The 27,140-nt window shown below is 41.2% G+C and overlaps 3 protein-coding genes and 2 long non-coding RNA genes across 13 annotated transcripts in view; 2 read left to right on the plus strand and 3 right to left on the minus strand.

Moving 5' to 3' along the window:
• ANKRD6 (ankyrin repeat domain 6) overlaps nucleotides 1–7,888 on the plus strand; it is a 114,962-nt gene extending 107,074 nt beyond the window's left edge. For all 5 annotated transcript variants that reach the window (XM_074862071.1, XM_074862072.1, XM_074862069.1 and 2 more), the window contains 4 exons: nucleotides 1,075–1,227; nucleotides 2,149–2,262; nucleotides 4,015–4,357; nucleotides 5,593–7,888. In XM_074862071.1, the coding sequence (XP_074718172.1) occupies nucleotides 1,075–1,227; nucleotides 2,149–2,262; nucleotides 4,015–4,357; nucleotides 5,593–6,167 (1,185 nt within the window). In that variant the 3' untranslated portion in view covers nucleotides 6,168–7,888. The remainder of the gene's footprint in view (nucleotides 1–1,074; nucleotides 1,228–2,148; nucleotides 2,263–4,014; nucleotides 4,358–5,592) is intronic.
• LOC141940713 (uncharacterized) lies at nucleotides 7,274–9,114 on the minus strand. Its single transcript, XR_012628090.1, has 2 exons — nucleotides 8,443–9,114; nucleotides 7,274–7,437 (listed from the first exon to the last, which is right to left on the minus strand). It is a non-coding gene; the product is annotated as an uncharacterized LOC141940713 (long non-coding RNA).
• Nucleotides 9,115–9,913: 799 nt separating this feature from the next.
• Nucleotides 9,914–12,134, minus strand: LYRM2 (LYR motif containing 2). Its single transcript, XM_074862075.1, has 3 exons — nucleotides 11,893–12,134; nucleotides 11,227–11,367; nucleotides 9,914–10,310 (listed from the first exon to the last, which is right to left on the minus strand). The coding sequence occupies exons 1-3, from the start codon at nucleotides 11,935–11,937 to the stop codon at nucleotides 10,230–10,232; spliced, it is 267 nt and encodes an 88-aa protein (XP_074718176.1). The 5' UTR covers nucleotides 11,938–12,134; the 3' UTR covers nucleotides 9,914–10,229.
• On the plus strand, nucleotides 12,113–15,894 carry LOC141940714 (uncharacterized). Of its 2 annotated transcripts, XR_012628092.1 has the most exons (3): nucleotides 12,113–12,323; nucleotides 12,430–12,621; nucleotides 15,501–15,894. It is a non-coding gene; the product is annotated as an uncharacterized LOC141940714 (long non-coding RNA). The 2 variants fall into 2 exon arrangements; XR_012628091.1 differs by lacking the exon at nucleotides 15,501–15,894 and having other exon boundaries at nucleotides 12,430–12,745.
• Nucleotides 13,607–27,140, minus strand: part of MDN1 (midasin AAA ATPase 1) — a 102,679-nt gene continuing 89,145 nt past the window's right edge. For 3 of the 4 annotated variants that reach the window (XM_074862068.1, XM_074862067.1, XM_074862066.1), the window contains 12 exons: nucleotides 26,823–26,924; nucleotides 26,456–26,657; nucleotides 25,638–25,811; nucleotides 23,504–23,661; nucleotides 21,587–21,676; nucleotides 20,558–20,673; nucleotides 19,747–19,921; nucleotides 19,048–19,121; nucleotides 18,842–18,956; nucleotides 17,795–17,858; nucleotides 15,903–16,045; nucleotides 13,607–14,556 (listed from right to left, as the gene is read on the minus strand). In XM_074862068.1, the coding sequence (XP_074718169.1) occupies nucleotides 14,368–14,556; nucleotides 15,903–16,045; nucleotides 17,795–17,858; nucleotides 18,842–18,956; nucleotides 19,048–19,121; nucleotides 19,747–19,921; nucleotides 20,558–20,673; nucleotides 21,587–21,676; nucleotides 23,504–23,661; nucleotides 25,638–25,811; nucleotides 26,456–26,657; nucleotides 26,823–26,924 (1,602 nt within the window). In that variant the 3' untranslated portion in view covers nucleotides 13,607–14,367. Of the gene's footprint in view, nucleotides 14,557–15,902; nucleotides 16,046–17,794; nucleotides 17,859–18,841; nucleotides 18,957–19,047; nucleotides 19,122–19,746; nucleotides 19,922–20,557; nucleotides 20,674–21,586; nucleotides 21,742–23,503; nucleotides 23,662–25,637; nucleotides 25,812–26,455; nucleotides 26,658–26,822; nucleotides 26,925–27,140 lie in introns of those variants that run through there. The other variant, XR_012628088.1, reaches the window with a different exon arrangement.

Here is a 27,140-nt window from a genome sequence, read left to right on the forward strand (position 1 = left end):
CTAGGATCTGATGGTTGGAGGATGGCCAGTAGGAAGGACCTGGGGAGCAGGAAGAAAGGTGCAGAGGGCAGATAGGATTTGTACACAAATCTAATCTATTCACAAAGATTAGCTTAATAGAGCTAGACTCCCCTATCGTATTTCCTGAAATACATGACACTCCTCTCTCCCCTTCCTTTTTGCTCGTCTGCTTTCTTTGATGCCCTCAGGCCCTGAATAGCAAACAGCATTTCGTAACCACACGTATTTCTGAAGCTTTCTCTAGCGCTCCACAAACCACCCACATTCCCCTGCCAAGGGAATAACCCCCAAGTTGTGAAACAGTACTGCAGGGCCAAAGGAGAGAGGGAGGCTCCTCTGCAGCCAGATTCAGAGCAGCCGCTTTGGGCTCCTGACTCACCCCCCTGAAGGGAGCCAGTTTCTGCCTGTGGACTGCAGAGGTGATGAGGGAGCCTTTTGGAACCATCTCCCTGAGAGATTTCAACGTGGTCAGTGCAGCTCCCCTTGCAGAGGAGCCTTGGGGTGGTGTCACGCAAGCCAAAGAAAGGCAGCGGTGTGCACAGCAGATAAGGGTCAGCTGAATGCCAGCAGAGTGAAGGCAGGAGCAGTGAGACATTGCCATACAGTACAAAAAAAAAGCGGCACATTATTGGCATTAGGTTAAAAAACAAATGCAGACAAAACCTGCACACATCCACAAAATCCAATCTTTTTTGTACAGTTCAGAATTGCAGTGTTGAGACATGGGGTACAGGCCTGTAATGTGGTATCCCCTTATACGGCGCACGGTACCACAACGTATGTGATCTGAGCTCATTGCTGCTTGTAGCCCCAGCAAAATCCAACACTGCTGAGTGTTAGCATGTGTCCATATAAATCAGATCAATCCTTTTCTAGCCTGTGCTTTTCCAACTAATAGCCTGTTTGCTGAGTTACTGTAAGATGTTATCAGGAGGGTGAGATACAGTACATGGTACAGAAGAGCCCAAGACTGACTCAAGGAGGCTGTGATAGTGTTCCAAGTACACTAAGAAGGCAGCGCAATGCAGCAAGTAAATGTGTTATTCCTTTCAGGCACCAATAAATGGATGTCGTTGTGAGCCCCTGATAAATAAACTGGAAAATCAGCTGGAGGCAACGGTGGAAGAGATAAAAGCTGAGTTTGGGACAGTACAGGATAAAATGAATGTTAAGCTGGGCCAGATGGAAAGCAAAACTCAACATCAAGTAAGAATAGGACCTGGCGGTCTGCTTGTCCACGTGACTATTAGAAACATATCCTGAGCTTAATGAATATTTTCATTGTCATGATTTGTTTATTGCTTCTTGTGTTGTACAAACAAACCTGAAATCTAATACTCAAGACCAGGGAACTGTGACATTCCACAGGGATCTAAAGTTGCAAACTAGGGTCTTGAGAAAAACACATTTAATTTGTTAGGTGACTTATTAGACAAATGTCCTGGTTTAACCAGGATAGGGTTAAGTTTCCCCAGCAGTGGGGGGGAGCTCTAGCCGGGTTATTCAGATACCATGTGGACGTCACATCCTGGCAGGTCACATTTTCCTGGCGCGGAGCGCGGTGCACTCGTGGTTTTGTACATCGTGCTTCAAACTGCTGTATTTGGTAGCTATTTTGCTCTGTTCATTGCTATCACTATTACTGTTATTGTTATTGTTGTTGTTGGTTGTGTTGCTATTGCACTGTTGTATTAAACCTTTCCTTATTTCAGTCTTGGGGCTTTGTATTTCACTCCCTTTGTGGGGGAGGGGCAGCGGCCGCGTGGTCTCAGACCCCGGCAGAGGCTAAACCATCACAACAAAAATCTCAAGTTCTTGAGGCCCTAAGAGGAAAACTTAAAGACAGAAGGTCGCTTCATAATTGTATGAATTCTTTCTGAATTCTGTTTGCACTGAGATTTAAGATCCTCTGAATTATTTTTTATTTTTTATTTTTAATGTAATTGTTATTCATCAACAATTTTGTGATTGAACCTTTTTGCAAGTTACATCTAATTGTAGTTGGCAGCATTCCTAGAAAAGAAAACTGAAAGACAGACTGTACTTTGACTTACAAGGTTCGCATATGGAGGTTTTGTTTGGTTTTTAACATGGTCGTCTCAGCTAAATTGTGGGTTTTTTCCACAGCTCCGTGTTTTAGACAAGCTTATGGCTGAGCGGCTGTCCGCAGAGAGAACAGAGTGCCTTCACCGCCTGCAACAGCACACTGAGCTGGAAAAAAATGAGGGGGAGAAACGGCAGGTAGGGCTTGAAACAGCTACTCCCTGTTAGCTCAGATGGATCAGCTCAAGAGTTTTGTTCCAGCAGGCAGAGAGAATATTGAAGATTTATCTCATCTGTTGAAACAGGCAGAAGAGCTTCAAAGACTGAATTATTTCTATCCACCACCTTAATCTCTAAACCAAATTTATAAAGCTTTTGCATTAGAAATGGGGAGTGTGGCATCCAGTCCAACTGCCATAATTTAACTTGGTGGGTCTGAAAGTGTGGGATCTATAACAAAATATCTTTTTTCTAACATAGTGCTTTCCAAAAATTCCTACCGCTAAATTTTTAACAGTTATGCTTTCAGCTTTTGCTTCATTAAAGGACATCTGCAGGAACATCTGCAAATAGTAATGAAGGCTGAGATTTGTGGTGTTCCTTTTACTTCTCATCCATTTGGTTGTGTGCCCTGGGAGTCTCTCCCCTTCTTCTCTGTCCGATCTTTTTTTTTTTTCCCCATGTATTAAAAGGCTGCAGTTCTTCCTTCTGACTTTGGCAACAGTGCACCATCTCCAAGCTGTGTATTACTGCCAATAGGCAAGTTCTTTTTGTATGCTTGTTTAACCAGCATTACAAGAAAAACTGTTCCCGTAGAGATCCAGCTCTTGCCTGTCTAGCTTCTGCAAAAACTCACCATTAAAACAGAAATTTGTGTTTCTCCACTCACATGGCTAAACTTAAAATACAATTAATTTTCTCATTACTGGTATTCTTCTAAGAATTGAGAAATACATGCTGTGCTAGTAAAATGTCATGTAAGACCATTCCAAATCCTTGTTAAAAGACTGGCAGCTGTGATAATCCTAGCATAAACTACTGATCAAGATACTTTAGTCTAAGATCTGCAAAACACTATTCTCCAAAGAAAAGTACTTATCAAACTAAGGCAGCTTTAGTTTTTATTTCATAGCAAGAGACATCAGTATTATATTGGCTTCTGAATGTCTCGGCTTGTGCTTTATCTCCTTGTAATCTCTATTTAAGAACTGAGATACTGGAGTGATACGATAGGGGAATTGAAATTACCATTGAGTGATATCAGCTGGAAGTTCTGTTGGGTCTAATTGAAACTACTGGAAAAACTGAGTTGGGCTTTACTAAATGCAATGGCTGAATGTTCATGTGCATAGGAGGGCCACAGGAACTAAATTCATGATGTCATATGAACAAGAGGGTAAAAGAGCTACTCATATTTTAAATGATCACTGGCAAATGCCTCTGCAGCTGACACTTATTAAGCACCTTTGTAATTCGAAAGCTGTAAGTAATTTATCGTGGGACTCATCGTTATCACCAAATGAACAGAGGAGTAGAGGTTGGTAATGGTGTAAAGCTGTGACCCAGAAGTATCTAATTTGAATTTCACGCTTAAAAAATGGCACCTTTGACAACATGAGATGTTCCTTGCACTTAGGAAGTGCCATTGACTGTATGATTAAACAAGTCATCCCTGATCAGAGGACTTAGAGTTGCATTTGAAGTACATTCAAATCTAAGTGGTGGCAGCTTGGACTAAAGAGGGTGCCTTTCATTAGCTAATGCATAGTTCTTCATCTTTTTCTGATTTGCAGTCCTTTATTTCCAGTTGCGGCATGCACATCTGTGCAGGGAGTCTAAGCCCGCAGATACCCAGCTTGCTTCTCTTTGTCCCTGCCACACGTCCTCAGCAGCCCAGGAACCATAGGCTCTAATCATAGGATCATCTAATTTGCAGTCTCTTTCTCATAGATTTCCTTGGTCGATGAGCTGAAGACTTGGTGCCTGTTGAAGATTCAGAATCTGGAGCTCAAGCTTTCTGGTGATTCCAGGTCATCAAGACCAAAATCAACTTTGTCCACTTGTGAGTCTCTCACTGAGACCCTGGATACTGAGAACAACCCCCACAGTGCCAAGGACTGTAAAGCCAACCAGCCCGTGCTGCAGTCAGAGGGCTCCCACCAGCATTCCTATATCACGCTCCCAAACAGCCTCTCAGAAGATGGGGGAAGGAGCAGAGTCCAGATGCCAGAACAGAGCTTTGGGCAACATTTTTGCATTCAACAAGATGGTGCGTCGGGTACAACCTTGTCAGGTACTTAGATGTCATATTCATTCAAAAGCTAGCTCATTAACTGAGGGATACTTGTATTAATACCACAGATATTAATTATGGCAGCGTGCTTTCCCCCATCCATCTGCCTAATGTCTTGGGATTAGAATATACTTCAAGGCAGCCACTGGGAGTATTTTAAGACATGGTTGGGTGGAATTCTGCTGACTCTTCATGGTGCTTCCATGCCACTGTGCCTTTGAAGCCAAGTCCTTTGATGCTCTGAATAACTCTATTTTCTGAAATTTCTCCAGCTTCCGAGTGAGAATTGCTCCCACCCTGTTGTCTGCCAGGAAGGTGTGCAGATTATCCAAAGTCTGCTGAAGAAAGTGTATTTAGTGCTTTTCAGATGTATGGAACCTATAATGGCAGGGTGCAGGGATATGAACCTGAAATACTCATTTCCCTGGTTAATGTTCAAACTGCAAGGATATAGAATAAAACTCTCAGTTTTTCCTCTTTTCTTGAACCAAAGTCTGTTTAATTATTAGTTCATCTGACAAGAAAAATAATAGCTGAGAACATTGAAGCCCACTCAGGGATCAAGGCCACCTGAAGATACAGTTCAAGCCACCTCTCTGTGCTTGGCCAGGGAAGCTTTTGAGGAAAAAAAAAAAAGAGACAGGCAGAATGAGCAGGTCTCCACAGCCAAGGAGAATGCTATCGAAACCCCAGGCTGCTGTAAAATACACTGTATATGCCCCCCCGCCCCCAAACACTATGCAAAGAACAGACATGGACGTGGGTACCCCGTCAGACTAGAAAGGCAGAAGGCCACACAAGAGAGCTTGTGGTAGCGTGAGCTATACTGCATTGAACAGTTCAGGAACATCAAAATGTGTTACCTTTGCAAAATTAGTGGGGCTTCAAGTTTTGTAGAAGCACGGGGGTCATAAATAGCAGCAGACATAAACTACTTTGGGAATCTAGCCTGATCTGTTACATGATCTTCTGATGAAGTCCTTTGATTGTTGTCAGTCTGTAGTCCCACAGCCGCAATGCAGTGCCTTTCTGCCTCAGCCAGCTTTTCTCTTCTAATGACTCTTTATTATATCACCTGACTGTGAAGATGCAATGAACTAGAATAATTCTCTACAATGTACACACAGCACGGTACATGGGAAACCCCATCATTCGTCGAACGATGAGGATTTCTGAATGCTAAAGTAAATGCCCAGAGCTTTTCTAAATATATATGTATATATTTTATTCTGTAGGTACTGAGCAACAGTTAATCGTTGGTGGACCAGTTTCTTCTTCTGCCGCTGCCCAAGATGTCAGGCCAAAGGCCAAAGCTGTTAGTGCCAGCACGTTTCACAGGTTCCAGCAGGACCTGCCCTCCTCTGAGCTTTTGGGCTCCAAATTAAGACATGTTAAGGTTCAAGCTGCTTTGCAGCCCTTGACTGAACCTGCAAAGACTGAACCACAGAGCGGCTACTTCATCGACAAAGGAACTCAGACAAAGAAGTCGAGCAAAAGCGGGCAGTCAAGGCACAAAGCTCCGCACCATGCCGGGGCCCATCAGAGCCAGGAGCAGCAGCCCTTGGGCCTGCCTGCAGGACAGCCGCCCGCCCCTCCGCTCAGAGACACCTCCCAGGCCCTGGAGATAACACAGTACTTCTTTGAGGCTGTTTCCACGCAGATGGAGAAGTGGTATGAGCGGAAGATAGAAGCAGCCCGGTGCCAAGCTAATCAGAAGGCGCAGCAAGACAAAGCTGCACTCAAGGAGCATATTAAAAGCTTAGAAGAGGAGCTCAGCAAATTAAGGACTAAGGTGCAGAAAGAGAGCTAGCATCGACCAAGCAGGTGAAGACAAGCAACGGGACTCATTTTGGAACCTGCTGTACGGGAATCTGGAATGTTGATAGATATATTTGTAGTGCCTGTTATACATAAAAAAAAAAAAAAATGCTCTTTTTCCGGAGTAGAAACTCCAGAACTGAGGAGGATTCATATGCAGACTGTACTGATGACAATGAAATGCTGCAGATTAGATCCTTTCTTTGTTATTTCCAAGTGTCTGTTAAATATTGCACTCTCAATTTCCAGGTGCTGCTTGAAAACAAACTGCATTAGAAACCAAAACTGCTTTCTGAAAAGGGAATTTCCTTATTTCCACATAGGTCATGTGTGGCCAGAGGGTTCCACTGTATGCTACATGTAAACACACGGTGATACCAATACTGAAATAAATCCAGGATGTTTGAGAGCTTTTGACAAATTCCTCAGTGATGAAGGGCTACTGATGCTATTTTGGATACTCCCCATGGCCTCTCTCTAGTCAGTGGAGAGAAGCTACAGAACCAACTCAAATGACAAGCCCGCGTAGGTGACAGGAGCAGGCTTCCAGCTGGGAGAGGTCAGGCTCCCACGGAGTGAGATGCTAAGCTGAGACATCTGCTTAGGTACAGAGGCTTCAGTTGGCGCTTTGCTTTTCTGTTTTACATTATTAAAACAAATGCTAAATTACATTTTTTTAATGGTGTCCTGGTTGCAAAGCTCTTGGTGATTACATGGCTTTTGGGGCCGTACTCTAGTAATCTGGCTGAGAAGTTTTGTTTGGGACATGGGTGGCTCTACTTGCTAGGTATAATTTTTATATAAAATCTTTTTCCTTCAAGCAGCAAATGGCTGAATTCTCTACTACTGAAGAAGCTTGAAGAAATCCTTTATCTAAAGAAGTGAAAGCTTGGTTCCCCATACTCAAATGTTTCTTCTTTTGCAGAGTCAGGATTTTCTCCCAGACACCTTGTCCAGACTGTCTTCATTTGTTCCTCTGAATGATTCCTCTCTCTGTTTTTTCCCTTGTATCTCTTAAAAAAGAGACTAGGCCCTGGGGAGTCTGCAGGTCTTAGAACTGTTTTCACCAACAGTCCCACAAAATAGAGCTCAACAACATTTTAAAGTTTTTTACAGATGTGTTTTCTTATAAAATCAAAACCTACAATGGCCATGGTTGTCCAGGCTGACAGATTCCAGATCAACCAGAGGCACTGGAACTTGTTGCATCTGTATCCCTTTAGGGTTTCCTCCTTATACCTCTGAGAAGGCTCCATCAGATTCTGTTAGAAAAGTAAGTCTACTTAACAGGTCATGATAGAACAATTGTTGAAAAACAATTCAAACACAGGATAGTACTGTTACGCCAAGGAGATTTTTTTCTGTACTGAGGAGTCCTAAAATCAATACAAAATACTTCACAGTATTGAAGACACCATTGACTAATTAGTAATTAAGCTTCTGTCTTCTTAGCAGATGTATAAAGCAAAGAAAATTGTATTATATAACAATATTTTTAAAGTTACTATTAATGCACTATCAAGACAAGTGTATCTGCTGTTATGGAACTACTAGTTTTATTGCTCTGACTTCTGTAGTCTAATATAGACACTTTCATATGTTTACAGTTATGTTTAAGCTACTGTAGGAATGCAGAAGCATGCTATTTAAGTTTTGTATCACCTTGATAAAGTGAATGTTTTGCCAAGCAATTAAAGTAAGTGTTGCTCAGAAGTCTGCGTTGCTCAGAAGTCTGTGGTGTAATGTTTTCTAGCCAGAGACAATGGACAAAATGCCCTCACTTGACTCAAAAGGGGAAGCAGAAAATTGGACTGCAACTTCTAAGCTTTTGTGTTTGTGGCTATAAAAGATGGAAACCAGGTGTGCCAGCTGTCCGAGGGAGGCTGCAGGGAGTGACTGCCATTTGTTAGCTGATGTGCGCACCCACCATTTCAGAAGTTACTGGCACAGGGCTGAGCTGTGCAGCTGATCACACACACCCTTGAGCTTGCACAGGTGCAAGGGAAAGGGAAAGACTCTGGATTTAGCTTATCAACTTCACATACAGACTGCACTACTAAGGTAGCCATTGGAGCACTAATTTAAGACAGTAACTTGACTGCAGAGTAGTTTTCAGAAGTTTTCTGAAGCAAAGTGTACTGTAAAATAAAGGGAGGCATTTTCTGCTAATTCCTTTTTACTCCCCTCTGATGTCCTCCCTCCTTCAAAGCTACTAGAGTTGAAGGACTTCTTTACAAAATACCCCTATTTGGAGTAAATTTACTTACCCTAGCAGACTACACTTGGATTCCTAAAAGCTTCTGGCAGGCAATTTTATCTCAACAAGCCCACAAAGCAGTGGTGATCAGAGGCAGCAGCACTCATGACGCCAACAGCTGTCCAGGGCCCTGCCTGTCAGGACCCATTCCTGGGTTATGTGGCCACAACCTAGAAACGTACAAACTGGTGTCAGGGGAGCAATGCGGATTCAAGGCTCCACACGGAAAGCCCTGCAATGAGGAGGCAGGGGAAAGGCTCCTAATTAAGGAACAGAAATCAAACCACTGGCTGGAGGGAAAGGGAAAGCTACATGTGAGAACAAACCAACACTGATTATCGCTTTGTTTAGTCAAAGTTCCTTTCTAAACAGTGTTTTCTGGTAAGATGAAAAGCCAATCCCCAACATACTAATGTTCTGTCAATGTATTCTACCAGAAAATGTTAACAACATCTAGATTTTTAACAAAATATTTAGACATATGTATTTTTCACTGACTGATCAGAAGCTCAACGGTTTCTAACTACAAACCTGAACTCTTTAACAGCCTCACTGGTTGTCTGAACCACATCCTTTACTGCAAAGATAAATAAACATCATATAGGAAAGGATTCTACAATGACTTTCAGAAAAAGAATTAGTAAAAGAACGGCATTCTTCCTCATTAAGCAGCAGCTCTTTGCAAAGCAACTTTGCTGCAGTATGTAGCTTTGAAGACTCTTTCTTTGGCTCCAGCAACCAGCATACCTGCCGCTCCAGAGCGGGGTTTCTTCCCTCCTGTAGCCTGGAAGGGGAATATGGTCCTGTCCTGTCCTTTGTGCCAGTGGGGACACTGACCAGCCGTGCTGTGTGAGGCCATCCAGCTCGCAGAAAGCCTGCTGGGCAAGGGGAGGTGGCTCCCCAAGCGAACTGTGAGAGCAGAGGGGGAGAGGGAAAGGTTCCTGTACCTCTTGAAACCACAACCTCAATTGCACACAGCTACTGGATGGTCAGGTATCTATCTACTGCTGTCTGGCTATTTATGCTGAGAGAACCCTAGACTCACCTGGGCATTTTTAAACTATATGGAAAAAAAAGATATACTGCAATTTACAGGAAGGTAAGAACAGTTGCAAGCTAACAAAAGTAGAGTAATACAACATTTGGAAAACCAGACCACAATATTTGAAGTTAGTATTTTCTGTCTGTAATTCTACCTATTGACTTTTAAACACTAACTTGAAGGTACTCCCTGTTAACTTGGTAATTGTTTCTGGGGCTAAAATATCTCATATATAAAGACCTCCCCTTTTAAGTTTTATTCAGCTATAACTGAAAATCAGTATCTACATACAGAACATTTTCTTAATGTTTTGTGTGTATTTGAGCCCCTTTGTTTATCCCAAATGCTTTTTTAATCCCAAATTTTGGTAAAAATCCTCAGTGCAGTACAGAAAGAGCTGTTACCACTTAAGAGTTGCCACAATAGAAAACCAACAAAATAATATGGTTTATATTTATTTTCCATTTCCCTGGAATAACACTGCTGTTGTAATTTTTGGTGCTTTCTGCCTTTCCCGTAGCATGTGCTACATCATTCATTCATCTCTTTAAAGTCCTTTGTGTCTGAGTGATTTCCACATGGGAGGTTAATCAAACCAAGAAGAGGAAGGTGAAAAAGCAAACAACCCACTGTGGTAGATTCCACCTTCAAACATTACCAGGTTGTCAGCAAAGGCTGCTATTATAACCACATTCTGGAAAAAATACTGTGCTTGTTCGCAGCAGATGGAAGTCCAGCTGTCAACAAACTTAAGATCAGGATTTTGCCAGTTTAATTGTTCTTTGAAGTTCCTGAAGTTGCATGTTGCCTTGAGTAATCATCATCCTGATTGCATCCTGTAGAACAAAACTGAATTTGCTGAATGTCTGTACACAGCACAGGTTTTACATGAGCACGCAGATTTTAACACATTAAAATACATACAATTCTTACCAGCACTATTGTGACCTTTGTCTGAAGCAAAGCTGTAGTCACCGAGATGGTCAAAAAACAGGTGAATAAATGAATTAATTTTCTCCAATTCCTTAACGATGTGTTTGGGGGCTGGTTATGGCTTTGCTTTAGAACTTAGTTTTGAATTGGACTCAAACTCCGACTAATGTTTTCTTTATGCCTCTGTGTCTACTGCCTTCGCAGATCAGTAGTGACAAGTGCTCGTGGACATTACGATGCCAGGTGTTTTATGGAGCAAGTAGATGCTTCTCTCAACGTTATTTTTATCTAAATACTGTAATGCTTTGTCTGTATAATGCAGCCACCAATTCCTTGAGCACTAGCTAGAAAAAGGAACAAACTAGAAAGCAGAGGACAGGAGACATACAAGAAATGTAAAGGTTTCTGCATTTCATACAGGCTTCATATGTACAACCATCCAATCTGACTGTGTTCAGCTTGAATATTAAAGATGAAAAAAAGAAGCTATAGAAAGCTTGACCATTAATATGTTAGTTGTCATATTATTCAATAAAATTTTTCTGATTTGTGGTTAGAGTAAGCACGATTTGCTTGTTTTTTAGCTTTTTAATTCCAGATTATTATCTGGACATCAGAGTAACATCACTACTGCCGAGGGGGGGGTGGGTGATAATATTTTGAGATGCTGAATTATTTCTTCACATAAATGCTCCTCAAGAGAAAATAACAGAAGCCTCTTCACCAGACTAGAAGTGACACCCACAGCACAAGCCCACCAGGACAGTACACTGATCATTCCCCAGGGCAGGCGCTCGGGTTGGGAGTCCTGATCCTCACCTCTTCTGTAGCATCTTTATTTCTCCTGAATTCCTCCCTGGCCCAGTCCTTCAGATAGTGACGATCTGCTTCAGCAGGGACATCGCGAATAGCCCGCAGGATCTTCCTGTATAACTGAAGAACCTGCTGTCGCCTCAGGAACTGGGAAGGAGAGAGCCAAGTCCATCCGCTGTCCCAGGACACTCCACCGAGAGCTGTGCTCTCGCAGCTTTGTTTGCTTTGAGGGACATTTAAACGAACCCCAAGTTCCCCGTCGCTTTTCCTAAAAGATGCAGTATTGCCGTGGATCCCTGCCCAAGACATCTACACTTCACACGCGGGAACAAACACACCGCGTGCGGGGCGCGTTCTGCTGCCCAAGGCTAGCTGTGCACACAGAAAGCAGCGTGCCAAGGGCGAGTGACCAGCCCACCCTCACGGCCACCCCGGAGGACCGCCCGCCGCGGCCCACCGCGCAGCTCCCGCCGACCGGCCGCTCCCCTCCGCCATTTGCCACCAAGGCCGGGGCGCCCTGTCGGGACCGCGGCTGCCGGGGGGCGGCAGCAGCCCGGAGGAGAGCGCGGCCCCCGCAGCCCGCCGCCCCGGCACGGCGGGGTCCCCCGCGGGGTCAGCGGCGCCACCCCCCGCGCCGGGCGGGCGAGAGGAGGCCTCACCGCCCGCTCGTACCTGCTTCAGGGAGAGCGCTCCCGGCGGGAGGCGGCGGGCGGCCATAACGCGCAGCTCCGCCCCTCCCGCCGCCGCCGCCGAGCCCTCCCCGGGCCGGGGGCGGGGGAGAACGGACGACACCGGCGGCCATTTCCTGGGCCTTTGGCTGGGACCGCAAGAGCCCGCGATGAGGGGCCCCTCATTCCCGGCAGCTAGAGCTGGCAGAGCTGGGCGGGGGACAACACCCCCAAACACACAGGGAGGCTGGTCGGCGCCGGGCTCGCTCGGCCCTTGAGGCAGCCGCCTCCCCTCCCCGCTGCCAGCAAACCGAGAAGCCGTGGGGGCCCGGCCCCCAGAGCAACCGCGGAGCTAAACCCGGAGCCAGAGCCCCGGCTCCGTGCTTGCCCGCGGCGGAACCGAGCCCTCCCGGCGGGGCCCGGGCGAAACCAGAGGTACTTTGGTCAAAGGCACCAGAAATTTTACCACAGTAACCGGAGGCTGTGGGGAATGTGGGGGAGGGTGTGCATTCCTGTTCCTCACCCGTTTTATTTCTTCCAGAACTGCAAACAAGCTCCAGCAACATTGCATTTCAGAGAAGCTTTGGTGGAAGGCCTGTGCTTTGAAGATTGATGTAGCTATAAAACTAAAATATTTAACTGCAGGATTAAATTAAAACAGAGCAGTAAGATCTAGAAGTCATCTGAACTACCTTTTGCATCTTTTAAAATGCTCACACAGTGCAAGGTCTTGGTAAGTTTCTGGCCTGCAGAGAAAAGCAGCAGTTAACTGATGCTTTTCGTTTCTGTGTTACTTACTCCGAGTTTCCTTGTACCAAACTTAGTGCAAGTCTTTTGTTAATTACAGAGAAAAAACGTGGTTTGTTTAAACGTTTGTGCAGTAAGCACTGCTGATAACATTGTCTCTGGCTACAATGACATCCCTGCAACAAACTATAATTTATGATGGAAGGGTATCCTTACACTAGAAAATTTTAAAATATTTTAGAAGTTTCCTACTACAAATACTCAGTACAAGTCTGAAATGGAAGCACATTCTGGAGAATTACCTAACAAACTAAACCCACCACCTCTGCAGTTACATTTCCCAAAGCATTTAAGTATTTGGTATACACGTATGAGAGATCTAAAGGACCGTGGAAGGGTATTATATAGTACCTGACATTTAAATTCTGATGGGATAGAGTTCCTCTTAACTTTTCAGTTCTGAAATTTGCTTATCATGAATTAGCTGTAGCAAAGCTCCAGAAATATGAGAAACAGCCCATTTCACACCTCTGGGTCTTGCCACTGCTGCACCTCGAAACAGCTACAGCAATACTTCAAGTAAGGCTTTTCTATCTAGAACACAAATCTTTGGGAATACATCCACGTTTCCAGACATTTTCTGATCAACTCCTGCACCACTCTCCAAATGAGACACCTTCAATTTTCATACACAAAGAAAATCTTCAAAGAGAGTTTAGACCAGGGGCATTTAAGCAAAGCTTCCTTCAGATTTTCATTGAGAGAAGTCAAAAGACTGGACCCCTAATCAAACCTCTGTGCTGGCATTATCCTCATAAGAGGAGGGATAGGTGTTGTAGTTACATAAACCACAATACATTTTCATATGAAAATTAGTATTTGTGCACTGCTAGAGAATGCACAGCATCTCCATGTGGCAAATTTGGTTAACTTCTTCAAGCTTTGATCAATTGAAAGAATAGACATCTTAATTATAAACAGTGGTACCTCTTTTTATTAGTACAGACAATATAAGATGCATAGCTTCTGCAATGAAAAATCATGTCCATGCTCTAAGACATCGGATTAATGAAACGTCCTCAATGTCTGACTTGGACAGAGGGGCAAACTTCACAGTGTAAACTGATAATATAGGGATGATCATATGGCATTATTCATAAAACTCCCCGTTGATATTGTCAGACAAAAATCAGCAGTAATTAAATAGGATGTGTTAAATTGCAGAATAGTTTCAAGTATTCAAGTACTTTTTTTGGTTGTTTAAACCATCTGCTTCCCCTGCTCCCCACACCTTCCCAGAGAGGTACCAGCCACATGGGTGAAGCTAAAGAATGCTTTTTTGCAAGACACCTGTAGGTCTTCTAATGCAGAAACGCCTTCCCAGAAGCAAGACTGATTTTTCTTATTGCAATAGACAGTGGCAGGAATAATTTTACCTCTGTGAACATTACAAATACTTTTTTTTTTTTTTAAAGTAATAAGTTATTACAAGAGAAGTTGAAGAAAGTTTTACGTTATTTGTGGGAATAGGCAATGAAAGAAAATGACAGTCTCACCATTGCACAATTCTCCTCTGACAAATGTGGGAGAATGCACCTCAACCATTTTGTTCTCATGCCAGAGGGCAGCTCCTGCACATTAATCCTAGTTAGAGAGAGGCCTTATGAACAATCCGATGAAATGCCATTTCATGTATTTCAGCGGTTTAGCAGCAATCAGGTACTGACTTTGTCTACAAAGTGTCTGAGGCAGTCACCAGTTCAAACCACTGTCTGAGTGCATCACTGAGAGTTTCTGGAAGCGCATTCACATCTCTAAGGATCATGTAGAACGGGAATGGGAATTCTTCCATGTAAGATCTGATTTCAGGCAATTCTCCATGTCCTTTGAATATAGGTACTTTAATGTCCAAAATGGAATCCTGTAAAAAAAGAATTTCTGTTACTACTAAACGAAAAGAATTTGTTACTACAGGACTTGGATATTATCTACCTATTTTTCAAAGACTTGTAATTCCTCCTCTCTCATATTAAAAATTAATAGAGAGTTTTAAGATTAAAAGCCATAAGTATTCAATGGTAAATCAAGTCAAGAGCTGAACACAAAGCAGTTAAATGCTTTTGTGCTTTTAGATAAAGATGCCCTAATCAACACATTATAGGCTAGAGGAGACTGAGTTTAAGCTTCTGCATTACCAAGTTCTATAAATAAACCCTGTCCTTCCTTAGTATTTTATGATTTGAGTTCACTGTTATCACTTTGGTTTCATATATTTCATGCTTTCCCAACCCTATCATCTGTAAGCTCTTTAGGGCTGAGTTTGACTTGCATTTGTGCAGTGACCTAAGAGAATAAGATTCTTTAGCAAATTATTTTATAATATTTTAACAAATACTACAAAGACAAAAATCAGATTGAACTCCAGCTGTGCTTCTTAGTTGCTCGGTGTAGCAGCTCAGAAAATTAATAAAACTTATGAAAAATGCATTTCACTACCCAGAATTTTCACTTGACATTATAAGCCAGGTTTCATCAGAACCTTATAGTAGTTAATCAGCAAGAGAATTGTTAATTTTCCCACAATAAATATAGCAGACAAGTTTTGTATGGAAAAATAGGAAAAAAAAGTTAACTACAGAATTAAGAGTCTTCATCACATAATTCAAAGTAAGGCTTAAGTTTACTCACTTCCTGCACTACAGAGTCTGCCTGAAAAGCTCCTGGATAGTTCAGCTTCCCAACCAAGGAAATGTAACAGTTTTCTTTCACAGCTACCAAATACGGTACCCAGCTTTCCCAATTCAGGCACTAAATAACTCTCCTATACTCCTTTCTGTCTAATGTTTAATCTCTCATTGGTTACAGCTGCCACATCAAATGGAGACTGCTGTCAAAAATTATCCATTTGAATCAAAATTGAGATGAACAAAGCGTTTCTCAAACTTTGAATCTGTCAACCTGCCAGCTACTTCTCTAGTGGCCAAAATCTACAACCGTTACATTTGAAGACAGAAGCTCCTACTTAGATTTTCTATGGCATAGAAGCCAAAGTTGGTTTGGTATTTTTTAAAATCAACAGAGGATAAGCATCACAGTAGGGAAAAATCATGAGATCTGACAGACATTGTGAAAAACTGAAACTGAGCTAAATATCTTTGGCCTCTGCAAAAGACAAGACAGCCTTAAAGCACTACAAAAGACAAGAAAAAAATTTGTATATTTCTCATTCACTGCACTTGAATACTTCTCCCTGGGTCATTTACTTACCCGGGAATTAGGATTGTCCAACACTACAAAAATAACAAAGATATTGGCATTCTGAGCTGCTTGAACTGCTGCTGTCACTCGTTCCTTGCCTTCCAAGAAAAGGCCTCTTCCATCAGATACAATCAAAAGCAGCTGCGCTGTTTCTGAGCACAAAGAACATTTTAAATTCCAGTAAGTTAGAGTAATCGATTGAAAAGGCAAACAGACTATTTTGCTGTTAGTCATCTGGGTATAATGGAAAAACCCTCAGAGCATTCCTAAGGAAATTAAGTCTTTAACAAAGAAAATTCTGTGACTTAACATTAAGCTGCAGTTACGAGTGGGTCAAGAAAGAAAGTTTTTCCCACTGTGTGAAACCATTGAGAGTAACTGGGGGAAAAATCCCCAGTCCATCAGTACCATAATCAAGGATGAAAGGCATGGAAAATACCTAACGAAATTAGTCACGGCCTTGTCTTTCATGCCTGGTAGGTGCCCAGGAGATAAATATTGGCTGAATTGTAAGAGTGCAGCCATTAGATCACTACCTCAGTAGAGCAGCAGCTGCTGCAATGAAAGAGAGAGAGTCCAAATCTGTTCCTCCAGAAGCATTAGTGTTTCACCTTGGACTAAGACTGTGCTTTTGAAACATGTTTCCCTGTTGTCGCCACTGTAATGGGCTTGGCTTCCATCAGAGAGCAATCTTGGACTGCCCAAAATGGGTTATTTTTGGAGAAAACTAAACCAGAAGATAGGCTCCAGAGGCACAGTCCAGGCAGTCCATTCGCTACAGGGCATTCAGCCCTTGGGACCAGACGAGCCGAAGTAAACCTGAAACATACACAGCACAGGTGCTGGGTTCCTCTACACTGACCATTTTCTGGAGATGTGTTACTTGACCCAAGTTGCCCCCAGTCAGAGATACATCCCTCCAAAGGGACATTCCAACAAAGTTCTGTATCTATCATCTTTTAATTACAAGGCAAGTAACAGTAATTACAGCAAGGAATGCAAGCCCCTCTCTCCTGTCGTCTGCCCTGCAGCATTATGGCTAGGGAAGGATTCCTCCTTGACTGCAGACAGGCCCCAAATGTGACAGGGCTTGGTCTTTTTACAAAAAAGGGTGATGTATCCTACTGCCTTTTCTCTTGCTAGCTCCTTGATTCTGGAGAGCTGGTTGCTGCTCCCTGATTGCTGCTGCATCCTCGCCTAGTTCAACAGGACTGGATGCTGCTCCTCCTCAGAATATTCCGACAGCCTGGCCACCCTGTGTCAAAGCAGCTGTGGATTATAAATCCCAGACTGCCTATTTCTTGGAGTACTTTAACGAGAAGAACTTTTTTAAAGCATGGGTGCCACCACAAGAAGCTTTTAACTAGCACAAAGCAGCCTTTTAGCGTAACTGTGGGTCAGCTGTGACATAACAAGCCTTCCAGCTCTGGGACACTCAAGCAGCTCACAACCTAAATTTGCACCACAGTGAAAGGCAGGTAGGAGGCAAACACCTACACTCTTCAGAACAGTGTGCTTCTAGATACCTACAGAAACCAAGCTCTCAGGCAAGAGCAGAAGTGCCTGGGGAGTCGAGGTCACTAGGAGGCTAGACAATGCTCTAAAGCAGGTAGTGTCTAGGACTTAAACACAATCTGGAAACATGACCTAGGGGAGGCAAGTAAGGTGTGCCTTTTTAAAAAACCTTAAACTAAATTTCAGTGAATTATTGACAAATATGAGGTAGGTGTCTTCTGGGTTTTGAGCTAAATTTCAACGAAACATTCCTTTTGACAGAGCAAAACCCAAAGCCCTAATGCAAGTGATGTCTTGTGCTAGGAGTCTTTCTGGCAGGATAGTTTCGTGACTGTAGCGAGCATTCTGCTGCCATGGCAACAAGCATAAGTAACAAAAAAGCTCACCTGGATTAGTATTTTGAGATAACTGTTGTGCTGCAGCAAACATATTTGCTGATGATTCTAGAAACTGCAGAGGAAACAAACAAGGAGGTTAAGTTATCATAAAATAGTAAACTTCGTAATGATAACATTTTTAAAGAACACATTTCTGTATTTTAAATGCCAAGGTAGTTTAGTCTGACCATCTACACAGACAGTCCTTGGCATTTTCCTATATTAACTCCTGCTTCAAATTTTGCAAGTATTTTTGAAGTAGAGAATCTTCAAAAAAACCTTCAATCTGGATTTAAAATTTTTCCAATGCTATCAAAGCCATCAAAACCTCAGTAAATTGTTCAAGTGATTAATAGCATCATTAAAAATATACCACCTATTTCTAGGTTGAACTTCTTTGGCTTCAACTTACAACAAAATTATCTAGTTACATATTCCCTGTTAAAATTAAAGACATCAATTGTCAAATCCTCCCAATTTTGGCATTTATAAGATTACCATTGACCTATTTGCTCCCCCCTTTCCATTTACTATTAACGGAAGATCTTATCTAAGTCTGGAAAGGTAAGAGGTCAAAAATCTTAGAAGAAAACTTTGCTGCTGTCCAGGAAGTATTACTATAGAAAATTACTTTCTTCAGGAATCAGTCAAATCTGACAAAACTTACAGCCTGACAAACATACAAAGCTCTTCCTCCTACTACAACAGTGGAATCCATGGCATGAAAACCTCCTGAACTCCCACAAACTTTGATGGGATTTGGCATTGGGGTACAGACAAGAGTAGGATTGATAACTTGTACCCACAATACTGTTTAAGACCCAATACAGAGAAAGACGAATGCTTAAAAGTGGCATACATCAGAATTAAAAGTGAGAAAACACACTCACTATTACAAAATTGTGACCATTCTGTCTCTTTGTTATCTAACCAGCTAGCACACTCAAATATAAACAACGAGTAAACGTTACAAAGTGGTCATGAAACCATGAAGCTGAGCATGTCTTGTCTCAAAAAGATCTGCAGACTTGTTGCCCTAGAGGGATTCTTGTGTACCTGGGCTATTTTTGTTTTCTTCTGCTGAAATTTGCAAAGACGCAGTATCCGTGTCCCTGACTGGTCACTGAACTGTTCATGGAATGGGTGCAGCAGCTGAACAGTCTCTCCAAAGCTTTAGAAAAAAAGAAAAATACAGTATGAAATAGGTCCTTATATTCTACTCTGAAGTCTTGAAGAAAAGTCAAAATTTCAAATAAACTCACCTACACACAGCAATTTGTCCCACTTCTAGAAGAGTCAGTGCATTTCCAATAACTGCCAGAGATTCATATGCAAGCTATTAAAGAAAAAAGTTACATCAAAAATAGAATATTCCATGTTTTACTCGCAGCTTAGTATTAAATATAGTTACTGATTTTTTTTTCATCTAGTAAAATAAATGAAGAGACTTCCTATCTTTTTTCCTGTTATGCAAGTTAGTAATTGCAATAAAGATACACTAGTTCTACTTGAGGGCTTCAGCTGATTAATTGGGAGATACCACTTTAGGTGGGCTAATGAAATAAACACTGGAAGAACTATTTAGAAACATACATTTTCAATAAATAAAACCCTTACAAGTGAGCTATGATGAACTAATATTTAATCTTCCAATGCACTGCATAGCTAAGCAACTTTAAGCCTTTCTCAGGCTACAAAAAATAATTTTCCAGTGGATATGTACACCTCTAACAAATTTAACATCTCCTCCTTTCAGCTAACTTTCCCTGGTCTTTTAGCAACAGATCTCTTAGGCATGACACGACAAGAGTTCAGATGCATGAACCAGAAAAAGAGCTGCTCCAGAATCACCACAGTCAGGCTTTCCAACAGCCACCAGCTCTGTAGGGAACAAGTCAGCAGCCAACATACTCATCAGTGACAGGCAGTTTCTTCATACTTCTTCCAAAGTTTTATTTTACCTGTTTAGAGTGATTGTCTATCATACTAGAGGAATCATCAATAGCCAAGCAAATCTGGTACTGTCGTTTACTGGGCTTGGTCCTTCGCAACCAGATTTTATCTTTTCGGAACTGACTGGCAATATATGGAATCACTTTGCGCATGTTCAGTCTCTTCCCTGTTCTGTAGTCTCCTCTGAAAGTTAAGAAAAAAGACATAGTGACAGGGATTATCAGCAAATATCTTATTCTGGAAATCTTGGCCTATGCGGCATATGCATCAAAATAACAGAATTTTGTAAAAATACAATAAAAACAAAATTAGTAGTTCTAATGTACATATTTAGGTATAGCATTAAAAATGTGAGAATTTTTTGATCAAGATGGATATTCAGTGTTTTTAAAAGAAGTTATTAAATCTAGGTGCCTAAAATGGAAGCCAGACCTTGAATTTAGACTGCTCCAGTTTGAAATGAGTCTAGATCGATCTTTCTCAAAAAAAAAAATCACTTATGTTAAAAACAATATAAAACATTTTGACATTTAACATAATCATTGACTCAACAGCACTTCATGTGTTTAAGTTGATCACCTGTTGCACAGAAGAAAAAAAACAGGAGGCAATATCCTCAGGATGGGTACCTACTCCTATATCATGTTTGCATCTTATAAAATACCTAGTGTTCCAATACAAAAGTAAAATTAATGCATTTACAAACAGGAATAATTGCTATAAAGCAAGAACAACATAGAGCTGCAGTTGTACAGAGGTTAAAGCCCCCAAAAACCAGGAGTTTAAAGAAACTGGAAGCCTCAGAAAGACCCAACTTACTTCAACTTGGCTGCTTGAGTGGGTTCCAGTATGAGTCGCAGCTGTTCACAAAGCTGCTGTGATAGAGGAGCTGTCAGTACTAAATACCTCTGCCACAACTGTGCTGCTTCCTTCTCCTAAAACAACATACATCACAGAAAGAAATAAAAGTGAATTATGAAAAAACAAAAAGTTGGAAAGTGCTGCCTGAAAAAAGAAAACAAACCTCAGTGTACTAAGAGGGAGGTAGTAGGAGACTATCAGCTGAAACTGTGAGGGTGGCTTGTGAGCACTCTATAAAGATGACAATTTGCATTCAACTCAGGATGTTCCTTGCTGCTATGAAGCTGCAATGTGCAATGATCATTCCTGAAGGACTACAGAAAGCAACTCTGGAATTGCTGTTGACACAGGAAAATCTTGTAACAGCCACCATCTGTTGGTATAACAGCAAGGCAAGCTGTAAGACTGCTAGATTCTCTATCGGACATCAAAAAGGAAAATTAATTGAAAGTCAGCAAAATTGTTAAGCTTCTCTACTGGCAATTTCATTCAGGAATTACTTCCAAATATGGTTTACAATTCATGACTAGGTCAGTCAGAGCCAAGTACCATATTCTGGTTCTGCTGTTGGTTAGCTCAAACTCCACCACTGCAACGGAAGGGGACAGCTTCTGTTGATCATGATCTTGTGAAAGTGGTGTCTAGCACTTAACTGCAGGTGACAACTCAAAAATGGAAGGAGCTTGGCAGGACGGAGAAGAATGTTTCTAACTATGCAAGTTTTAGAAGTCATTATCAACAGAGTAACTTTCTGCAAATAGTACACAGCATGTTCAGAACAAGATCAGAAACATCATCCTGCTTTAAGAATAATGTAATTTTTTTCAGAGTAAGTTAATAGCATCTAAATCATGCGATTTTGAATATTTAGATTCCAGCCTGCTTGGTGCTTCAGCTCAGTGCTTCAGTGCTTCAGCAGTAAAACAAGATGAAATAATGCAATGAGGGATTCTTATGACAGTTTTATACCAAAACGAGGTCACAAACCTCATCTGGAGTTCCAGATTGCTGTGTCTGCCAAGCTTCCAATTGCCTTTCAAGTTCCTTTCTTAGCTCTTCAGGATCTCTAACGATGTGCTAGAAGTATAGTTACAAGATTTATGAGACATGAAAATAATTTCAGACATCTGGTGATCCCCAAACTATAAAAAAAAAAAATGTACAAATGAATTGTTCTTATTCTTTTATCACAATAATACCTGAAAAAACTTAAATGAAGATTCTAAATCTCCATTTTTTCAATAGCTTCTATGTACAGGAAGGATAAATACCTCCCCACAAATACCTGCATCTGTGACAAAATCAGCATAGAAACAAAACTAGGAACAGACACTGAAAATAATCAAATACAGAACTTCACGGTAATTCAATTAAACTATCTTGACAAACACCAGATTTAATGACAGTATAACAGAGATCAAACAACTGAATACTACTGATCTAGTATCTTCCAAAATAAAATAGGTTTCCCTTAATTAGTTTTTTTAAAAGTGTCATTCAAACCACTTAAAGACTTGAATGACATCTTCCTCTTTACCTGCCAGCAAATACTATTTCATAAGCCATTCTGTTAAAGGACACCCAAGTTTTATAACACTTCAACTTTTACTGTGCTTTCAGTGACAACTTCTGTTCCTGACTTGTAAAACCATAATTTAGCCAATCAGTAGTATATGGTCTGCATAACCTGCAGGTTTACTGAATTAAAGAAATATAAGCCTGTAAATGCAAACTAAACAGTACCAAAACTTTTCATTCCTCAAGCAGCAGCAGCAGTCCCTCTGTCCACCTACTGCAGGCTTAAGGGAGGAAGAATGTACGTGGTGGAGGCTTCTTTTCTCTTCCTTTTGCTGAAAGGTGAGAACTTGCACTTTTCCCCCAGCAATGTTTTCTCCCTTCCTCTTTAACTGGTGCTGCAAGAGCTCCCCCTCCTGTTTCAGGTTTTGCATGTCAATTGAAAAAAAAAAAAACAACAAACCAACTACAAAAAAGGGACCTAACTATTCTGAAAACGGGAGAACACTCTTGCATTCAGCAGCCTTTTTCTAAAGAGCTGCCACGTTTGGCATCAAGATGGAAATATCATGTATACCTGGCACACAGTCCTTTCTGTGTTGTGTGTAGAAACAGTAAATTATCGCTCTCCAAGTGTGTACTCAGGACACAATATTATAAGCATGAAAGGTCAGTACTTCTAAAAAACAGACACTGAAAATATTCTTACTTTATCAACTGGTTATCCACCACCAGCTGCTTCTGTGCCGTAGCTCTTTGTGATAAAAATGTGCTTTTTGACAGCTACCAGTTTACAGTGAGAAGCTATGTGTGTTATATGAAGGTATATAGGATTTTCTAGGCTATAATAATATTTTTTGAACTGAGACATTCATAAAAAGCTCACAAAAGTTCTATAATATCTACAATCAGCTTTTCTGAAGTAGTAATGTATGGTGATGAATTAACTGAGGTGAATTCTTTGTCCACAATGGTGTTTTAAGGTCAACGATGCCCAGCTCTCTCATCACTCTGAACCCTTTATCTTCAGGCCACACACCCTTACCCATGGCTTTCCACTCTACCCAAGCATTTGATCAGCAGATTCATCTGAGCAAAACAGTTCTTGACAGTTAGAAAAACATAAGTTTATTTTAAAAAGAGCGAGGATGAGACCTCCCCACATAAGCATCAGGAGGGCTTGTCATTTTTAAGTGATCATTCAGCTGCATATACAACGGTTGGTTGCGTGTTACTTTGCATTCTGCTGTTAAAGAACAGCAAGCTACTGAGTTGTCGGAATGAAATTAATTCTGAACTTCTGCCTTCACAGAGTTTCATTAACACAGGTCAAATAATACAGACTATTTCTACTGCTGTAGTTGTAAAAAGACAGACTGGATATCATACCTGGGGAGTGTCCATCAAAAACTGATGGGCTGTATGTATGGTTGAGTCCTTGCTTCTCTCTGGCTTCTCTTCAGGCACCTTAGGTAGCTTTTCTGTTGTAGAGTCATTGACATCCTCCGAGTCAAAAGTCTGGCTCTCTGGCTCTACTTCGCCTGGTCCTACAATCACAAAACTAATTACTAACTTTGTGGATCACACATAATACAAGAATGAATATTGTATCTCGACACTTCTACAGAGTCTCGCATGCTTTGTAGTGCAACCCAGACATTTTTTTTTAAAGTGCACAGATTTTTAAGACAATTCTAGGAATAGGATGAACACAAGGCCTTACAACTCACTGGAACAGATAAATATGCATTTCCTTATGCAAACTGTTTTTCTCTCTTATAACCTTCCTGACAAATGAACAAAATATCAGCAAACAGATCTTTAACACCTGAAAATTCCATTGGTGAAGAACATTTTTTGAGCTTCATAATCTCTCTGACAGAGTGAGAGGAGGTATAAAGCAATTTGAGAATATTCAGAAAATCATCGTTAAAAAAATAATGGCAATCTTTTCTTATCTTTTACTCTCTAGTTTTGTAACGGAACAGTTTCGTATAAATCAGAAATCAATTTACAAAGGAATGAACTAAAGATTTTCTTTTATTATTGTTTCTACTATACTACACTGTTTAACAACTACTTTTTAAAGAATTACTCTAAGAAAAAAAAAAAAAGAGTATGACGCAGTAAGAGATGTTTCAAAGATCCTAGTTTTTCAGAACATACTGCTAGAGAATCATGTGGAAAAACTAATAGACTGATTACATGCATGCCTGTACCATAAAGCTAATGAGTCTAGCAAGAGATTTAAGTGAAGAGATTAAACCTGAAGGGAGTGGGAGACAGGAATTCAGGCTGGTAAAATTCTTGTCCCCCCTCTCCAGCCAGCTTTTCTGTTCAGAGAATCATCTAGGCTGGAAAAGACCTTCAAGATCACCTAGTCCAACCATTAACCTAACACTGACAGTTCCCAACTACACCATATCCCTCAGTGCTATGTCAACCCAACTCTTAAACACCTCCAGGGATGGGGACTCCACCGCTGCCCTGGGCAGCCCATTCCAACGCCCAAAAACCCGTTCTGTAAAGAAATACTTCCCGATATCTAGTCTAAACCTTCCCTGGTGCAACTTGCGGCCATTACCTCTTGTCTTATCGCTCATTACTTGGTTAAAGAGACTCATCCCCAGCTCTCTGCAACCTCCTTTCAGGTAGCTGTAGAGGGCGATGAGGTCTCCCCTCAGCCTCCTCTTCTCCAGACTAAACAACCCCAGTTCCCTCAGCCGCTCCTCGTACGACATGTGCTCCAGACCCTTCACCAGCTTCGTTGCCCTTCTTTGGACATGCTTGAGTAATTCAGTGTCCTTTTTGTAGTGAGGTTCTTTTGGTAAGAAAATCATTCAAAATTCCAAGCTACAGTGTCATTTACTTAGAGTCATCAAAATGAAATACTTCTGTTGCAACTGGCAAGAGAGATTTCTTTTTATCTAGCTTATTTTGTTTCTGTGGGCTGTGTGGCTGACAAGTCAGATCTATCTTCTTCCCATCTACCAACCATTCACATCTACCCATTTTCTGTTAGGCAGCTCAGTTTTATTTTATTTCATTCCCACTTAAGAAAGCAGTGAGGCAGGGACACTTCAGTGCTACCTCACCACATGTTGTTCAGACCAGCTCCTCAACTTCTTGGTGTTTTGTCAGAAGTTACACACAAAAAAAGTTGTGGTGCTGATACCGGTGACACTGGAATGCACTGTTGTATGCCAATTAATTAAATGAATTGGCATTGTGTCTAACAGCAGGAAAGTGTTTGCATTTTACTTCTTCAAAGAAGTGGATAAAGATTAGAGACCATTAACATTAAGAAAACAGCAAACCCCTCTGTCACTCAACCACAGTTTAGCAAAGGCTAATGCTCATTACTAGGCAGGAGTAAGAATACTGCTGCAGAAAAGCCAGTTAAGAGCAGATGTTTTAGTCTTGTAAAACATATACACATCCATTACGTGCAAATACAAATACCTGCGCATACATTAAAAGATGCACATCAGCGTATGTTTAGAATGTTTTTAAGTTAGTGTACCAGGAGTTTTAGTGGCAGTAGATTTCTTTTTTTCTGGCTTCAGCTCCTCTGTGTCTACTGCTCTGAGATCCTCATTGTTCTGCATTTCTGTTTCCATAGCTGCATCTTCAGAATCTCCCTCTTCCTTTTCTTCAAGGGGCATAATAGGTTTCTCTTGCTCCTTGCTAGCCACATCTGTATAAAGGCAACAACATTTATTAAGGGGAAAGAGGAAGGAAAAGCAGTGAAGGTGCAAAAAACTGCTGCATTCTGAAGCCACTGCGTATCAATTTTAGTGAACTTTAGAAGAGATCTGAGCTATCGTCTCTAACCTCAGTTTTATTTTCACTTTGCTATGCTGTGTTGTATCAATAAGGTATTGCCCAGAAAACCTCATAAATAGAACAAGGTTAGTTTAATAGAAAACAATTTCTGTAATTAAATTTAGATTAGAGGAATATTTTTAAAAAGACATCAATTTGTTTGATACAGAATAAAGAACTTGTTGTGTTATTTTAAGTATTTTGCATGTGTGGTAGTAGTTTGGGCTTCAAAGTAACTGGAGTAATATTTGAAAAGACTAGATTTTAAGTATGTTTATTAAACTAAAATCCATTTTTATGAGTCAATTCAGTATTTTCAAGAATGTTCTCATTAGTTTGAACCTCATTGTCATAGAGTAGCATTTACTGTAGTGAAATGGTGCTACATCTTAAACCAAAGCAAGGATTGTTAAACATAACTTTAAAAAACATACTGGGAGGAACTACAGGAAATAGGAGTGCTTCAGGATTTGATTCTGCAATGCCAACTCTTTACATGAAGAAATACCAGCGTACCATATGTCTGTGCATCATAGCATTCAGAGCCTTGTTTAATATGTTCAAATGCATCAGCCTCCTCCACGTTTTGTTTAGGCTGAGTTGTATTCTGCTTTGCTTCACTGCTGGATTCTATGGTTCTCAGTCGCTTGTGGATATGTTCATTGTGATCTCCCATTGAGCGCTCATTGTCTGCCTGACCAGGTTTCCTCTTGAAACTCTGAAAAAGAACAAATTAACACCATGAAGTTCAAGTGAGGTGCAACCAAACCCCGACTGGACTAAGAGTTGTAACAAGGACAAACAGAGTCCTGCCTATTTCCTGGTTAATATTAAGACATTCAAATTAAAAAGAAAATAAATAAATTGAAAAGAATAAATGAACCTGGGTATTTTTTCTGCTCTGCTTCTGAGAAGCCATCCGGGCCATGCGCGTGGATTCGTGGCCTTCTGATTGATTTGCACTTGAAGCTCCGCTTCCGTATTCCTGAAAGACCAAAAAAATTGCAACGGTAACTGAAAAGGGATTTAGCAACTGTTGTAGACAAAGTTGAGAAGCTAAACTGCAGTGCTGCGCTACCTTCGATTGTGAATAACGAACAGCTCACAACTTCAAGTATTATTCCGTTGGGGACCAGACAAGACAGTTCTGCAGCTCAGCAATTTAGCCTAAACTTACCATGCAGTTTTCACTGCTATGAAG

Source organism: Strix uralensis, chromosome 3, assembly GCF_047716275.1.
Source record: "Strix uralensis isolate ZFMK-TIS-50842 chromosome 3, bStrUra1, whole genome shotgun sequence".
Taxonomy (NCBI): domain Eukaryota; kingdom Metazoa; phylum Chordata; class Aves; order Strigiformes; family Strigidae; genus Strix; species Strix uralensis.

Bases quoted from the DNA above. Each gene is read 5' to 3' on its own strand.
- LYRM2 (XM_074862075.1), bottom strand. From the start codon at position 11,937: ATGGCCGCCCGCCGCCTCCCGCCGGGAGCGCTCTCCCTGAAGCAG. The intron at 11,368-11,892 runs GTACGAGCGGGC...TCTCCTTCCCAG, and splicing joins GAGCGCTCTCCCTGAAGCAG to TTCCTGAGGCGACAGCAGGT. The intron at 10,311-11,226 runs GTGAGGATCAGG...TTTGTTCTACAG, and splicing joins ATAAAGATGCTACAGAAGAG to GATGCAATCAGGATGATGAT.